This window comes from Engystomops pustulosus, unplaced genomic scaffold (assembly GCF_040894005.1).
Source record: "Engystomops pustulosus unplaced genomic scaffold, aEngPut4.maternal MAT_SCAFFOLD_138, whole genome shotgun sequence".
Taxonomy (NCBI): domain Eukaryota; kingdom Metazoa; phylum Chordata; class Amphibia; order Anura; family Leptodactylidae; genus Engystomops; species Engystomops pustulosus.
This window is the reverse complement of record NW_027285018.1, coordinates 271,530-287,962: the sequence shown is the minus strand read 5'-3', so window position 1 is coordinate 287,962 and position 16,433 is coordinate 271,530. Positions and strand designations below refer to the sequence as shown.

Here is a 16,433-nt window from a genome sequence, read left to right as displayed (position 1 = left end):
GCTTCAGTTGGCTGGGTGGCTCATCGTTTCCTCTTGCTCTGACCTCTCCCTGTGTCTTGTTTTCTCCACCCTGTAGATTGGAGGCTGTGATTGGCTTGGTGGCTCATCGTCTCCTCTTGCTCTGACCTCTCCCTGTGTCTTGTTTTCTCCACCCTGTAGATTGGAGGCTGTGATTGGCTGCGTGGCTCATCGTCTCCTCTTGCTCTGACTTCTCCCTGTGTCTTGTTCTCTCCACCCTGCAGATGGGAGGCTGTGATTGGCTGGGTGGCTCATCGTCTCCTCTTGCTCTGACTTCTCCCTGTGTCTTGTTCTCTCCACCCTGCAGATCGGAGGCTTCAGTTGGCTGGGTGGCTCATCGTTTCCTCTTGCTCTGACCTCTCCCTGTGTCTTGTTTTCTCCAACCTGCAGATCGGAGGCTGTGATTGGCTGGGCGGCTCAGCGTTTCCTCCACTCTCGTTTTGTGCTGTATGAGCAGTTCTTCCCAGAAGATGCTTTTGGTCAGGTCATGGTCAGTCACTTTGAGGCCCTGAATTCTGCTCTTCGCTCTGTGAGTGTTTACCCGCGGCTCCAGGACCAGGAGCAAAGGTTTCTGCGGAAGGTAGGAAGCCTGGATGTTGTTAGTATTGGTGCTGTGTGTAGGTACTCCTACATGTGTCAGGGTAAAGGATTATGTTGAGTACTGACACATGGGACAGATAAACTGATTAAGTCTTTAAACCTCTTCATCTCCATCAGATATGCAAGAAGGCAGTACTATCTGTATCTCCATCAGATATGCAAGGAGGCAGTACTATCTGTATCTCCATCAGATATGCAAGGAGGCAGTACTATCTGTATCTCCATCAGATATGCAAGGAGGCAGTACTATCTGTATCTCCATCAGATATGCAAGGAGGCAGTACTATCTGTATCTCCATCAGATATGCAAGGAGGCAGTACTATCTGTATCTCCATCAGATATGCAAGGAGGCAGTACTATCTGTATCTCCATCAGATATGCAAGGAGGCAGTACTATCTGTATCTCCATCAGATATGCAAGGAGGCAGTACTATCTGTATCTCCATCAGATATGCAAGGAGGCAGTACTATCTGTATCTCCATCAGATATGCAAGGAGGCAGTACTATCTGTATCTCCATCAGATATGCAAGGAGGCAGTACTATCTGTATCTCCATCAGATATGCAAGGAGGCAGTACTATCTGTATCTCCATCAGATATGCAAGGAGGCAGTACTATCTGTATCTCCATCAGATATGCAAGGAGGCAGTACTATCTGTATCTCCAGATTTCAGTCTTAGATGATCTTAGTGAGGAGCCGAGTTTCTAGTAATGTCCATATGGGGAGACACTTACCGGATTACAAGGTATAGAAGAGAGGAACACGTGAGGAGCCGGTGATATGACGGCGCTAGCGTCCTGTGTGATCTCCTGCTGTATTATGGCTGGAGGCCGGAAGTGGAGCGCAGGAAAAACTAACAGGATCCATTGCACGAAGAGGAGAGAAAAAGAAGGAAACTACAGGAATATATGAAAATCCTATTAAAACTTGGTAGTGCAAGAGACCCGAGGGGTACCGGAGACGGCGGAGAGAGAGTAGGGGGAAGCGGAGAGAGAGTAGGGGGAAGCGGAGAGAGAGTAGGGGGAAGCGGAGAGAGAGTAGGGGGAAGCGGAGAGAGAGTAGGGGCAAGCTGAGAGAGAGTAGGGGCAAGCTGAGAGAGAGTAGGGGGAAGCTGAGAGAGAGTAGGGGCAAGCTGAGAGAGAGTAGGGGGAAGCTGAGAGAGAGTAGGGGGAAGCTGAGAGAGAGTAGGGGGAAGCTGAGAGAGAGTAGGGGGAAGCTGAGAGAGAGTAGGGGGAAGCTGAGAGAGAGTAGGGGGAAGCTGAGAGAGAGTAGGGGGAAGCTGAGAGAGAGTAGGGGGAAGCTGAGAGAGAGTAGGGGGAAGCTGAGAGAGAGTAGGGGGAAGCTGAGAGAGAGTAGGGGGAAGCTGAGAGAAGGTCGGCGGGAGAAAGAGAGGGTCTGGGGGGAGAAGAGAGGTTGACGACGGGGGGGAGAAGAGAGGTTGTCGACGGGGGGGAGAAGAGAGGTTGTCGACGGGGGGGAGAAGAGAGGTTGTCGACGGGGGGGAGAAGAGAGGTTGTCGACGGGGGGGAGAAGAGAGGTTGTCGACGGGGGGGAGAAGAGAGGTTGTCGACGGGGGGGAGAAGAGAGGTTGTCGACGGGGGGGAGAAGAGAGGTTGTCGACGGGGGGGAGAAGAGAGGTTGTCGACGGGGGGGAGAAGAGAGGTTGTCGACGGGGGGGGAGAAGAGAGGTTGTCGACGGGGGGAGAAGAGAGGTTGTCGACGGGGGGGAGAAGAGAGGTTGTCGACGGGGGGGAGAAGAGAGGTTGTCGACGGGGGGGAGAAGAGAGGTTGTCGACGGGGGGGAGAAGAGAGGTTGTCGACGGGGGGGAGAAGAGAGGTTGTCGACGGGGGGGAGAAGAGAGGTTGTCGACGGGGGGGAGAAGAGAGGTTGTCGACGGGGGGGAGAAGAGAGGTTGTCGACGGGGGGGAGAAGAGAGGTTGTCGACGGGGGGAGAAGAGAGGTTGTCGACGGGGGGGAGAAGAGAGGTTGTCGACGGGGGGGAGAAGAGAGGTTGTCGACGGGGGGGAGAAGAGAGGTTGTCGACGGGGGGGAGAAGAGAGGTTGTCGACGGGGGGGAGAAGAGCAAGAGTGTCAGGTGTGGAGAAGAGAGAGGGTCGGGAGGGGGGAGAAGAGAGAGGGTCGGGAGGGGGGAGAGGAGCAAGGGTCACAGGCGGGGGAGAAGAGAGGGTCGGAGGGGGGGGGGAGAGAGGGTCGGGAGGGGGGGGGAAGAGAGGGTCGGGAGGGGGGGGGAAGAGAGGGTCGGGAGGGGGGGGGAAGAGAGAATCCTTTGCACTGCAGACTTCATGATCCGCGTATCTGAGACACAGTAGATTCGGTAGACAATGATGGGACTACAATAGTTACGTCTTGCATTTCATCTTCTCTATTAAGTCCATTGGATCCAATCGATGTATCCACAAGACTTTGCGGAGCAGGAGTTGCGTAAGCCTATTGCTCCCTCGTCTTGTGCTTTTTGCAATGAATGTGGGACTTGTTCCGGGTATATTGGAAGGTCTCGCCCACATATTCAAGGACATTGGATCACATTGCGATTACTGATATATCGGTGCAAGGGGGTAAAAATCTTCTCCCCTTCCGTACATTTATTGCAATTAAGACATGGAAATTGCAGAATTTTTGCACGCTAAGGAAGCCTTGTCTGACCTTGGGTCTGCTGGGACCTTCGTCAGCTTTGAACCAGTAGGGTTACAGTTACTTGTACGGCTCTGAGCCAACGCCGCTTTGGCTTTACACCAGATCTGAGTCACCATTGGGAATCACGGCAGTCATCCCCGAGTAACACTGGTGTCACCCCTTTAACTGCCGGAGTCAGCGAGATCGCGGCATATTCCCCCTGCTCGATCGCCACCCCCCTGCAGTGTGTTTGTGGGGGTGCTGATCGTTGCTATGGTTACCCTGGGGTCTGAGCTAAGACCCCCCCGGGGCTGTCCATAGTAAATGCCTGTAAGGTCCTAGTACATACGGGGGGATGTTACAGGCGCAGTGTCAGCCTATTCATCAGTATTGCAGGGTATTAGAATGATCAAACCATCGCTTGTTCATGTCCAATAGTGGGACAAGTCAAAAAGTAAAAAAAGGTTTTACATAAAAATAAACTTATAAATTAATCAAAAATCCCCATCACACATTACACCAGATACAATAAAACAGTGAAACTCGCCATACAAACCTCACTGATGTGGTGTCGCCAGGTCTGTAATGACCCGTACAATAAGACAACATCGCAAAAGTTTTTACCGATATTGTCCAACATAAACCTTTATCAAAACAGAAATATTACTGTTATAAAGTGCAGCATGTCCCACAAAAAGGAACCTCTCATCCAGCTATAAAGACCGAAAATTCTAGGAGTTCTGCTGCTTGGAATATGATGATGCAAAATTATAAATTTTTTGAGATTTTATGGTAAAATCAGTAAAACGTAGGCAAAAATCTAGTAATGTGGTATCACAGTAATTGTACTGAGCGGTAGAATAAATTATTACTTGGGGTATATGGCGTCCACCATATTATTAGTGTAAATAATTCCACTGAAAAATGCATCACATCCCACAAATAATAAGCCCCCGCGCAGGGACATTAACGGGAAAACTAATGTTTTATAGGCTCCTCCCCTCCTGCGCCTCGCTCTGCCCCCTACAACAAGTAACGGCCACAGGCGGGGGGTCTCTTCTGTACTCAGGAGAAGTAACGGCCACATGTGGGGGGGTCTCTTCTGTACTTGGGAGAAGTAACGGCCACATGTGGGGGGTCTCTTCTGTACTTGGGAGAAGTAACGGCCTCATGCGGGGGGGGGGGGGTCTCTGTACTTAGCATAACAATTATAAGATGGGTTTTCTCTTTTTATCTTTAGTGAACGTGTAAATTTTAGGGCTAAATGAACAAATTACCGACAAAATCCGACCATTCTAAATTTCCTCAATATTTTGCTTTAATTACTATGACGCTCTCAAGGGGTTAAAAATCTTCCTAAAAGCTTTTTCTGATCTCTCCATGGCGCTGCCCCCGGTCCCAGCACCAAACTCTCCTCTCCACGCTCCTGCTCCCGTCCCCGCTCCCTAGGGCACACGCGCCGGCACTCTAGGATTTAAAGGGCCAGCGCACCACTGATTGGCACTGGCACTCCCAGGTTTCCTTAAAGGCCGGCTGCTCCCAGGATTCCCTGCTGGATCTTTGAGCTCTTTTGCCATTGAGAAAGCTTCCTGTTCCCTGTTCTGTTCTGCCCGAATCCCTGTTGTGACCTCTGCATCTCTGCCGCCTGCCCTGACTCCGCGCCGGTTCCTGACCTTGATCCTGGACTCCGTTTCTGTACCTTTACCCGGACAGCCACCGCGGGCGAGTCGCACCTGTGGAGCGACCTGGTGGCACCTGCCGCAGCGAGACCATCCGGCTTTGCGGCGGGCTCTGCTGAAGACCAGGTGCCACTTAGACTCCGGTCGCAGGTGTCGGCTAGTACCACCTCCCACGGTGGTCCAGAGGGTCCACTGACCCTAAACCCTGACACAAAAATATGGGAAATGTTATTCAGCAACTACCTGGTAAAACTATCTGCCTGAAAACGCAATGGCTTTAAATTTGGAAATTATTATTTTTTTTTTTAAATAAATGCAAAACTTAAGCACAACAAATGATGAAATAACAATCTCATAATCACTTTGATAAGGAAAATTGTTCAAAAGTCGTAACGCAACTCAGAATACAGAATACTGGCCAGTCCTGAAAGGGTTAAGGTTAGGTAGCGTTTGTATGGGCGCAAGTGATTGGTGACCTCCGGTGTGGTGGGTTGACTGTTTGTGAGGCTAGACCAATGACTAGCTATGGATTCGTGTGATTGGAGGATGGAGGGGTGGTGTCGGTGGATGAAGTTGACGCTTCTTTGGAGCTTTCCTCGGAATAGATGACCTTATCTTTAGTGTGTGCTCGGGATCGCCTCGTTTTCATGCATCTCGTGTCGGCGTAGAGGAGAAGGGTCTGTGACAAGTCTGTGGACACGTTGTTGTTGGGAATTGGGAAGGGATTGTTTGCAAGGATCTGGATGGCAACTGGAAAAATGCGGGAGGCTATTTGGGTCGGTGGGTTTAGTGTAGAGATCAGTGATGAGTGAACCTGTTGTGTCCAGGAAGTCCATTTGTTCCAGACTATAGTTGAACTGAAGTTCTGGCCAAGTTTGATTGAGATGGGAATGGAAGGCTTGAAGACTATCTAGTTTCCCTCCCCGTATGCAGACGATGTCATCAATGTATCTTCTCCATAGGATGGTGTGAGTTTGGTACAACAATGAAGCGATCTTCCAAATCATAAAGGGGGGCCAAATTGGATCCCAGGGCTGTGCCACTTATTTGGAGGTAAAGCGAATCTTGGAACATGAAGTAATTCTCATGTAGTACCAGTGTTAGAAGGTCTCGGCTTAGTGGTCAGTCTGGGGGTGAATGTGGTGACTTGTCGTCTAGTAGCTTAGAGACTACAAAAAGCCCTTTCTCATGCTGGTATACAGGTATATATACAGGTATACATACGTTACCAGACATGGGGAATGTTGTTTGAGAGTTGTTGGTGTCGAGAAGAAAAGAAGCGGGCAATTTGATTAATGGGGGAGAAGGTAATGAGTCGGAAGGAGCGACTATCGGTCTGCCCGAGGGTTTGTCAAGTCTTTTATGAATTTTGGGAAGTACTTAGCTTTCTGTACAATCAAGACCCCGTATTCTCTGTGATCTTTGTGTTTCTGATCTATTGTTTTGGCCCGAGGATAGTCGTCTAATATCTGTTTAATTTTCCCAGATAATGTTGTGATGGGGTCTTGGGTGACTTTACGATAGACCTGTGTGTCTGCAAGTTGTGAAAAAATTTCATTGGTATAATCTTGCCTATCTATGAGGGGGTCTAATGCTTGCCAGCCAAGGTAAGAAAAGTTACTTGGGTAATATAATGTGCCCTTATTAATATCTCTCTCTCTCATGAATACCCTATTGACAAGAGAAATAGAGTTTTCCACTGCTTGGGGGCAGCATAAATGTGCTCCTGGATTTGAGGTTGAAATCCTGAGCTCTTCTGACGGCTGGTTCTGGCGCTGTTGGAACTTGTGTTTGGGTACTTTCTGTATTAAAGAAATTTGAGCCCTGAGGATCTGTAGTATTAAGTTGTTGAGCTGGACAGAAGAAAAGTCCCATGTGAGCTGGACTTGTACTGGATGAGGAGATATTGACGACCATGGGGTTGTCATTACATGCATTGTCGTGGTTAGGCCTTGTGTGGCGGCTGCATTGTCCTCGCCTCCTCGTCTGGGTCGTCCATGTCTGTGATTTCGTTGGCCTAAAAAACGCCCAAATGGAGGAAAAGAACCGTAGTGGTCTGATCCGGAACTGGAGGATTCTGGTGATAAAATTAATTAGACACCCAAGATTACCATTTGGACAGAGTCTACAAAAGGCGGGAATCCTGCTCCACATGAGGACATTACCTGAGGACACCCCCTGGGGACACTCCCAGAGGACACTCCCAGAGCAGACTCCGTCTAAGTCTTGGGTGTCTAATTCATTTCTCTCGCTTTTTTTTGTTTGACTTTCTTGAATCTCTCCAGTTGTTTCCTTGTTTTTTCTTTGAATGTTTTTATGTAATGGGTCGCGGGTGTGGAGACAACTTGAGTCTCAATTGTTTTAATGTTTTCCTCTTGATGATTTCTTTTTTAGATATTAGACTGTGAGTGTTATTAAATCAAAAGAGCATTTGTTTAATATCTGCTCCAAAATAGCAAGGTCGTAGGGCAACTGGTGATGCACATGGCTGCCTTGCACCCCTAGATATTAAGCCAGTGTGCGCAGTGTGGTTGATGACTTAATAGGGTTCTAGATGCTCAGGAAATCTCTTGGAGCTGATACCTGGGCCACTATACTGGCTGTGATTTCCGGATCATAGGAAGAGGTGTCACTGGACATCTTTTTTTCGGTGCCCGTGTAATAAACATAATACACATTACTCGGCCTCCACAAGTTATGGTGAACAAGTAGTCACGAGGACTCTGCGACCTACAATGTGGTCTTGGGTTCTTGGCTTCCATTTGTCTATGGGATTGTTCTGTGTATATTCCTTGATGCGCCCTGTATATATGTGACCCCCCATTACTAGGCTCTCCTTGGTATCTCTCATGGTCAGTGTGTCCTACAGCCATAGCTTGTGTACACTCCACACCTCACCAGGTGCCTCCTCACTTATCTGCTTTACCTTTTGATATTATGGGTTTTGTACTAGAGATTTACATGATGTATTTACTGTCTCTAGTGACTGATGAAGGTCTCATCTAAGACTGAAACGTTGCATATACTATTTGGATTGCTTCCATTTTTTCTGTGAGGAAGTTTTTCTCTATCCTACATCTAAACCTTTGCCCAGCTCTGGAGTTCCTTCATTATAAAGAGTAATTGAGGGGTCCTTGTGTGGTGGGGGGGCTGATATTCCCCTGTTCAGGGGGCGCTCACACTCTCACTATCACCAGGGCTGGCAGAGCTGTCGGGTCCTGGACATGAATGAGTTTTCCGCCTCTTGTGTTCCTGAGTCTGAGAAGATGCGTCTGGATTCCTTGGAGCAGTTTGATGAGTTTGAAGTAAGTGCCCCCAGTTTCAAATGCCTCCTCCATGATTGGTGCCCCCACCTCTGGAATATGTGCACCCCCACCGGTAAGCATTTTGTGTTTTCCTTATCATGACGTGTTACTTGTTGCAGGAGATTCATCTGAAATGTTCTCATTACTTCATCCTGGTGGCATCACAAGGCGACCTGGCAGCTGTTCCAGCGCTGCGGCCACTCTCAGGATGTGCAGGTACCTACCTATCAGGAGATGAGCCTGCCCTGTCCTATATGGTAGTAATACATGGGGCCAGGAAACCACTTTAATTCACTACTGGACCGTTCCTGTCTTATTTCTGCAGAGTTCGAGGTATTACCTGCTCCAGCCTGTAGTGGTGCTGTTCTGGCTAAGCCCCTGTCCTCAGATGTTCTCGGATTACGGCGATTCGGTCACCGGTCCTTTATTGTTTCCTCACAATTTATTGTGACTACTGGAGGTTTTGGGGAAGGAACTGGAAAACATCACAGATTAGAGGATATCCATGTTTTACTGCAGGAGGAAGAGGCCTGGAGCCGAGAGGTGACGTCTAGCCAATGGGGTAACTATGAATTGTGGATTCTCCGGTCCAGATACACTGATTAGACAATACCCAGGTAGCTCCTTCCTCCTCTCATCCATGTTCCCTCCTCCCCTCTCCATAGACTCCTTTAGTCTAGCTGCAGTTCAGGAGGATGAGTGGAGCCAGATTAGAAGGGATTCATTATGGAGTTATGGAAGGGTATATTATAGTTGTACTTACACTTCATGGGCCTTGGTGTTGTTGGATAATTGGTGTAATTACTGAAGGTGGAATAATTAGCAGTGTATGTGCTCTGGGACAATCTACGTATGCGCTGGGATCAGTAGGATGGGCACCCACTCCTTGTTTGCTCTGTTTTCTTAGATGGACGCCTCCTCCACTCGCTCGCTCCTCTTACAGGCGGAGACCTACTTGTCCTTGGGGGTCGGTTCTCCCCCTCTCGTCCAGCAGTTGATGCTATGATCCTCACCTGTGAGAAGGCTACAGGTGCTGTGACCATAACCCGGAGAGATCTGTCCTTGGAACTTAGACGCTGGAGGCACTCGGCCACCCGGGTTTGTCTCTGCGGTAAGGAACCTAAAAGTTTCTGCTCTGAACACCTTCTTGGTAAGACAATGGGCTCCTGGTGCCTTCGGGGTAAAATTGTGGGAATCTGGTGCCTTCTGGGTAAAACAATAGGTTCCTGTCACCTTTTGGGTTGATAACTTGGCTCCTTGAACTTTTTGGGGAAAGCATGGGACTCCTGGGAACTCCAACCTAAAAACACTCTTGGTATTTTCTGGGTAAAGCACGGGGTTCCTGGCACCTTCTGGGTAAAGCATGGAGCTCCTGGCACCTTCTGGGTAAAGCATGGAGCTCCTGGCACCTTCTGGGTAAAGCATGGAGCTCCTGGCACCTTCTGGGTAAAGCATGGAGCTCCTGGCACCTTCTGGGTAAAGCATGGAGCTCATGGCACCTTCTGGCTAAAGCGTGGAGCTCATGGCATCCATTGGGTAAAGCATGGGGCTCATGGCATCCATTGGGTAAAGCACAGGACTCCTGGCACATTCTGGGTAAATCACAGGGCATCTGGCACCTTCTGGGTGAATCTAGGGAGTTCCTTGCAGCTTCTGGGTAAAACATGGAGCTCCTCACATCCATTGGGTAAAGCATAGGACTCCTGGCACCTTCTGGGTAAAGCTCAGAGATCCTGGCACCTTCTGGGAAAAAGCTAGGAGATCCTGGTGACTTTTGGGTAAAGCTTTGGGCTCCTGGCGCCTTCTGGATGAAGCATTAAGCTCCTGACGCCTTCTGGATAAAGCATTAGGCTCCTGGTGACTTTTGGGTATAGCATTATGTTCCTGATATTTCAGTAATGTAGATGTTGGCTTTTAGAGGGCGCTACTCATGTATGATCTTGTGTCCTCCGCAGGTCGCTTCTATGTCTTTGTGTTTGGTGGTCGCAGCATTGATTTCTCGGCTCTTCAGGACCCCGTTTTTCTTGACATAGAGAGCCTGTCCTGGGATCAGGTCTGTCAGCAGATATGTTAGATGGTCTGCATTGCCATGTGATTGCTGATTGAGTTGTGAGATTCTCTGCAGTATAAAGAGATCGGTCCCTGATGTGTGAGATGTTCTACAGCTCTTTACCAACGGCTCTGGTCCTTTTTTGTCAGGTGTCAGTTATGGGCGTGACCCCGCTGGGTTGTCATAGTCACAGCTCCTGTGAATGGGAAGGTGGAGCCGTAATATCCGGAGGACTTCTGGGGTCCGGGACCCCCACCGGCTCTATCACTGTCCTGAAGCCTGCAGGATCTCACTTCTTCTGGGAACGTCTGGACACCACTCCGCCGTTGACTCCCAGGTGACGTTTATCTCTGATATTGATTGGGGGGGGCAGGGAGGGCCGGACTCTGGTAATTCTCCTTTGTGGGGTCATGTTAGGAGTGTGAGATCTCAGTGCTACCGGTTTTGACACCTTGTGGCATCTTATCACCTGTATAGATACTCTCACAGCTCACACGTCATTGGCCATAAGCTGCTCCTGGTAGGCGGGGTCTGGATCCACGCTCGGGGGTCCCCTGGACTGACAATGGTGGACCTTATCACTGGACATGTCTGTGAGTTCCACATTGACTCGGTGAGTAATTAATTAAAATCACAGCTACCAAACCTCTTGTCCCTGAACAGAACCTCATCCAGAGGTGGGCTCTCCATACCCATCCCTCCTGCCCCTTTTACAGGACCTCACCCAGAGGTAGGACTCTTCCACCACCCCCTGATGTCACTGTCTTGCTCTTTTTACAGACTGCTCTGGAGTGGCCTCTGATGTTACACGGACACAGCTCTGTCCTACTCCCAGACATGAGGTGTGTGGCCATTCTAGGTGGAGGTGGAACCTGTTTTTCCTTTGGGACGCACCTGAATGCACGGCCAGTGATGTTAGAGCTGCCGCCTACCATGTGATCAACGACGATTGTGCTGAACTATAACCTTCAGAGCAGAAATTCTACTGGAACGGATTAGCCTGGATGAAACCGATTACTGTAGCCTATCCTTCTCTGCACTCTCCCCTGATCTGTAGCCTATCCTTCTCTGCATTATACCCTGATCTGTTGCCTATCATTCTCTGCACTCTCCCTAATCTGTAGCCTATCCTTCTCTGCACTCTTCCCTAATCTGTAGCCTATCATTCTCTGCATTATACCCTGATCTGTAGCCTATCCTTCTCAGCTCTCTCCCCTGATCTGTTGCCTATCCTTCTCTGCACTCTCCCCTGATCTGTCGCCTATCCTTCTCTGCATTATACCCTGATCTGTCGCCTATCCTTCTCTGCCCTCTCCCTGATCTGTAGCCTATCCTTCTCTGCACTCTCCCCTGATCTGTCGCCTATCCTTCTCTGCATTATACCCTGATCTGTCGCCTATCCTTCTCTGCCCTCTCCCTGATCTGTAGCCTATCCTTCTCTGCCCTCTCCCCTGATCTGTAGCCTATCCTTCTCTGCACTCTCCCCTGATCTGTAGCCTATCCTTCTCTGCACTCTCCCCTGATCTGTACCATATCCTTCTCTGCACTCTCCCCTGATCTGTAGCCTATCCTTCTCTGCACTCTCCCCTGATCTGTAGCCTATCCTTCTCTGCACTCTCCCCTGATCTGTAGCCTATCCTTCTCTGCACTCTCCCCTGATCGGTAGCCTATCCTTCTCTGCACTCTCCCCTGATCGGTAGCCTATCCTTCTCTGCACTCTCCCCTGATCTGTAGCCTATCCTTCTCTGCACTCTCCCCTGATCTGTACCATATCCTTCTCTGCACTCTCCCCTGATCTGTAGCCTATCCTTCTCTGCACTCTCCCCTGATCTGTCGCCTATCTTTCTCTGCATTATACCCTGATCTGTCGCCTATCCTTCTCTGCCCTCTCCCTGATCTGTAGCCTATCCTTCTCTGCCCTCTCCCCTGATCTGTAGCCTATCCTTCTCTGCACTCTCCCCTGATCTGTACCATATCCTTCTCTGTACTCTCCCCTGATCTGTACCATATCCTTCTCTGTACTCTCCCCTGATCTTTACCATTTCCTCTTGCACTCTCCCCTGATCTGTAGCCTATCCTTCTCTGCACTCTCCCCTGATCTGTAGCCTATCCTTCTCTGCACTCTCCCCTGATCTGTAGCCTATCCTTCTCTGCACTCTCCCCTGATCGGTAGCCTATCCTTCTCTGCACTCTCCCCTGATCGGTAGCCTATCCTTCTCTGCACTCTCCCCTGATCGGTAGCCTATCCTTCTCTGCACTCTCCCCTGATCGGTAGCCTATCCTTCTCTGCACTCTCCCCTGATCGGTAGCCTATCCTTCTCTGCACTCTCCCCTGATCGGTAGCCTATCCTTCTCTGCACTCTCCCCTGATCGGTAGCCTATCCTTCTCTGCACTCTCCCCTGATCTGTAGCCTATCCTTCTCTGCACTCTCCCCTGATCTGTACCATATCCTTCTCTGCACTCTCCCCTGATCTGTACCATATCCTTCTCTGCACTCTCCCCTGATCTGTTGCCTATCCTTCTCTGCACTGTCCCCTGATCTGTAGCCTATCCTTCTCTGCACTGTCCCCTGATCTGTAGCCTATCCTTCTCTGCACTGTCCCCTGATCTGTAGCCTATCCTTCTCTGCACTCTCCCCTGATCTGTACCATATCCTTCTCTGCACTCTCCCCTGATCTGTACCATATCCTTCTCTGCACTCTCCCCTGATCTGTACCATATCCTTCTCTGCACTCTCCCCTGATCTGTACCATATCCTTCTCTGCACTCTCCCCTGATCTGTAGCCTATCCTTCTCTGCACTCTCCCCTGATCTGTACCATATCCTTCTCTGCACTCTCCCCTGATCTGCAGCCTATCCTTCTCTGTACTCTCCCCTGATCTGTACCATATCCTTCTCTGCACTCTCCCCTGATCTGTAGCCTATCCTTCTCTGCACTCTCCCCTGATCTGTAGCCTATCCTTCTCTGCACTCTCCCCTGATCTGTACCATATCCTTCTCTGCACTCTCCCCTGATCTGTAGCCTATCCTTCTCTGCACTCTCCCCTGATCTGTAGCCTATCCTTCTCTGCACTCTCCCCTGATCTGTAGCCTATCCTTCTCTGCACTCTCCCCTGATCTGTAGCCTATCCTTCTCTGCACTCTCCCCTGATCTGTAGCCTATCCTTCTCTGCACTCTCCCCTGATCTGTAGCCTATCCTTCTCTGCACTCTCCCCTGATCTGTAGCCTATCCTTCTCTGCACTCTCCCCTGATCTGTAGCCTATCCTTCTCTGCACTCTCCCCTGATCTGTACCATATCCTTCTCTGCACTCTCCCCTGATCTGCAGCCTATCCTCCTCTGCTCTCTCTGTCTCTGCCTACTTGGCAGCCCTGCACTGAACCACAGACAACAACTGGGTTTGCACACGAAACTGCAAGACAAACAATCAAGAACAAGATCCGGCAAACTGAGAGAAAACCAAGATGACGGCAGAGTACAAAATCATAATTCAGAATAATCAAATGTACAAGCAAAGGCGCCTTAGAGAATATGGATAACCAAGAGCCAGAAGACTTGTCAAAAGAGGAAACATGCAGTGCCTGGTCACCACCCAATGCTCCAGCACGTTGATAGGACCATGTGCACACACAATCCCAGCTGTGGAGTCTCCGGCAGCGCATCCATCTCCGTGTCGTACTCAGGCTGCAGAACCAGGACCTGCAGGAGTATTATATTATTATTAATAATTCTCTGAGGGGGAAGACAACACAAAGGGACAGAACTGTATCTTGTAAGGACCAATAAATATTTGGGGTAAATTACTTTCCAGTGGAAAAGTCGGACCTTCCCCTCTGCCGCACATTCCTCTCCAGCGATAAGTCTTCTCTGTGCACAAACATCTGATGATGAGAGGATTCATAGACAGAGCAGGCGACAACCATAATGGAAGAGAAATGGGGACTTGTCACTAGATGGGTTTGTATTATTATTCCTCTAAATCCTTTCCCCGTCCATTTTGGTGGGGAGAGAAAAACGGCAAAAAAGAAGGGAAACGACAGCGGTTTGGTGCTTGTGCCGCTTCTGCTTCACTCGTCTAAACACAAGTAACTAAACGCCGGCTATCTAAGCTCCATAAAGAGCTCCTCCTCTCTCATTGGAGCTAGAGGTGTGGAACTATTGGTTCTCTTCTGCTTGGTATGTGCGCCTGTATAAGTGACTGACTATAACATCACAACCATATCCTTATATTAGTGGTAGGAACACTGGGATACAAATATACTGGACAGGAACAACCAGGCCGGTGCCATAAACCAAGTACAATCACAACATGTGGATAAAAACAACAATATTTATTGGTTTGCCTTAGAAACACATAAAACCCTTGCACGTCCCCTGAGCCCGGCTGTCCTACTGGAGGGGAGAACAACGAGGACTCTCCTCACTGTTACCTATGAACGAGGCCAAAGTGCAGATAAAGTGCCTGATATTCTGGAATAAGTATGTGACTATCCCCCATGTCCGTGTACTGGGGAACCTGCGCACCAAACAATGTCCTTATACCCGGCGTCTGACGTCATCGCCGCCCCCTGCTGGAGTCCCTTGTGCCCGGGCACCGGATGGATGAGCCCCGCTCCTCCACCGCCATGTGGGGGCGCCGCGCACGTCACAGAGCTCTCCCCGCCAGGAGACAGGCCCGGCAACCCAAGTGATGGCCGTCTGGTGACCAGATGCTATAGTCACGTAGAACGATAGTGCTGCACACTTAAGGAAGGGGGGTGGTGCTCAATAAAGGATTCTCAATCCACGTTCAATCTATACGGAGAACATGGCACACACCGATTTTGAATTTTTCAAATGATTTTTATTCCAGTGATTATATCACATAGCAAAGCCTTCACCGTAATATAAAGAATATATAATAATATAAAGATAATTTTTCACAGATCATAAATATTTAGCACGACGTTTCGGTCATCACGACCTTTGTCACGTAGGATCTGACCTAGAGTGGAAAAATATACGATTAAAGATAAGGCTATAGCATGTTGTATAAGGGGTAGGGGGGGGGTTATAATGCAAATATATACATATATACAAAGCGTCCTGAGTTCAAAGGAATGCAGACATATGTAAAAATATATAGATGGTACACAGATCATTAAAATAGAACCGCTGGCATAAAGTGTGTACGGGCAGGGAGGAGTAACCTGTATAATATATATAATATATATCACCTTATGCTAACCCATTACACTATTATACATAGCGTTACTCCTCCCTGCCCGTACACACTTTATGCCAGCGGTTCTATTTAACAGACTGTACTCTTCCCCAGAACCCCTTGAGGACGCAGGGTATTTTCACTCATTTCTCGCTCTCCATCTTCAAAAATCCAGAACTTTTTCATGTTTCCGTGTACAGATCTGTGTGAGGCTTATTTCGTGTGTAACAAATTTTACTTCTCCATCACATTATTTATTATTCCCTGCCATGTACTGGGAAGCTGGAAAAAATGTGAAAAAAAAAAACGCGTTCTTGTGGGCTCAGTTTTTACGACTTTCACTCTTCGCTCCATATAACACCTCAGCTTTATTCTGTGGTTCGGTGCGATCGCGGTGACTCCAGATTTATCGGTTTTATGGCGTTTTAATACATTTTCAAAAATGAAACAAATGTGTACAAAAAAGAAAAAAATTTTTTGCCATCTTCTGACGCTAATAACATTTTCATACTTCGTTGCACAGAGCTGGGGGAGGGGTCGTTTTGTGCGCAATGAGCCGACGTTTTCATTGCTGCCATTCTGAGGTCTGTGCAACATTTTGATAATTTTTTATTACATTTTTTATGTGATGTAAAAAGGTGTTAAAGTCGCATTTCGGACATTTGGGCGCCATTTCCATTTGGGCGCCATAACTGTTTTTATATTTTGATAGATCGGCATTTTGGGACGCGGCGATACCTGATGTGTCTGTGATTTTTACTGTTTATTATGTTTTATATCAGTTCTAGCGAAAGGGGGGGATTTGAATTTTTAATATTTTATTATTTTTTTTTACATTTTTTTTAACCTTTTTTTTTTCACTATTTCTTAGACCCTCTAGGTCAGTGATGGCAAACCTTTTAGCGCAGAGTGCCCAAACTGAACCCAAAACCCCCCTTA

General features: G+C 48.6%; 1 protein-coding gene across 2 annotated transcripts in view; it reads left to right on the top strand.

The window, feature by feature from the left end:
- Positions 1-15,301, top strand: part of LCMT2 (leucine carboxyl methyltransferase 2) — a 36,281-nt gene extending 20,980 nt beyond the window's left edge. Inside the window, exons 5-14 of one of the 2 annotated variants that reach the window (XR_011851081.1) lie at positions 409-598; positions 8,133-8,240; positions 8,360-8,456; positions 8,566-8,802; positions 9,148-9,351; positions 10,196-10,293; positions 10,440-10,627; positions 10,768-10,903; positions 11,071-11,309; positions 14,640-15,301. Coding sequence is in view for 1 of the 2 variants with exons in the window: in XM_072131764.1 (XP_071987865.1) it covers positions 409-598; positions 8,133-8,240; positions 8,360-8,456; positions 8,566-8,802; positions 9,148-9,351; positions 10,196-10,293; positions 10,440-10,627; positions 10,768-10,903; positions 11,071-11,229 (1,417 nt within the window). In the remaining variant the exon portion in view is untranslated. Of the gene's footprint in view, positions 1-408; positions 599-8,132; positions 8,241-8,359; positions 8,457-8,565; positions 8,803-9,147; positions 9,352-10,195; positions 10,294-10,439; positions 10,628-10,767; positions 10,904-11,070; positions 11,895-14,639 lie in introns of those variants that run through there. The other variant, XM_072131764.1, reaches the window with a different exon arrangement.
- Positions 15,302-16,433: the final 1,132 nt, after the last annotated feature.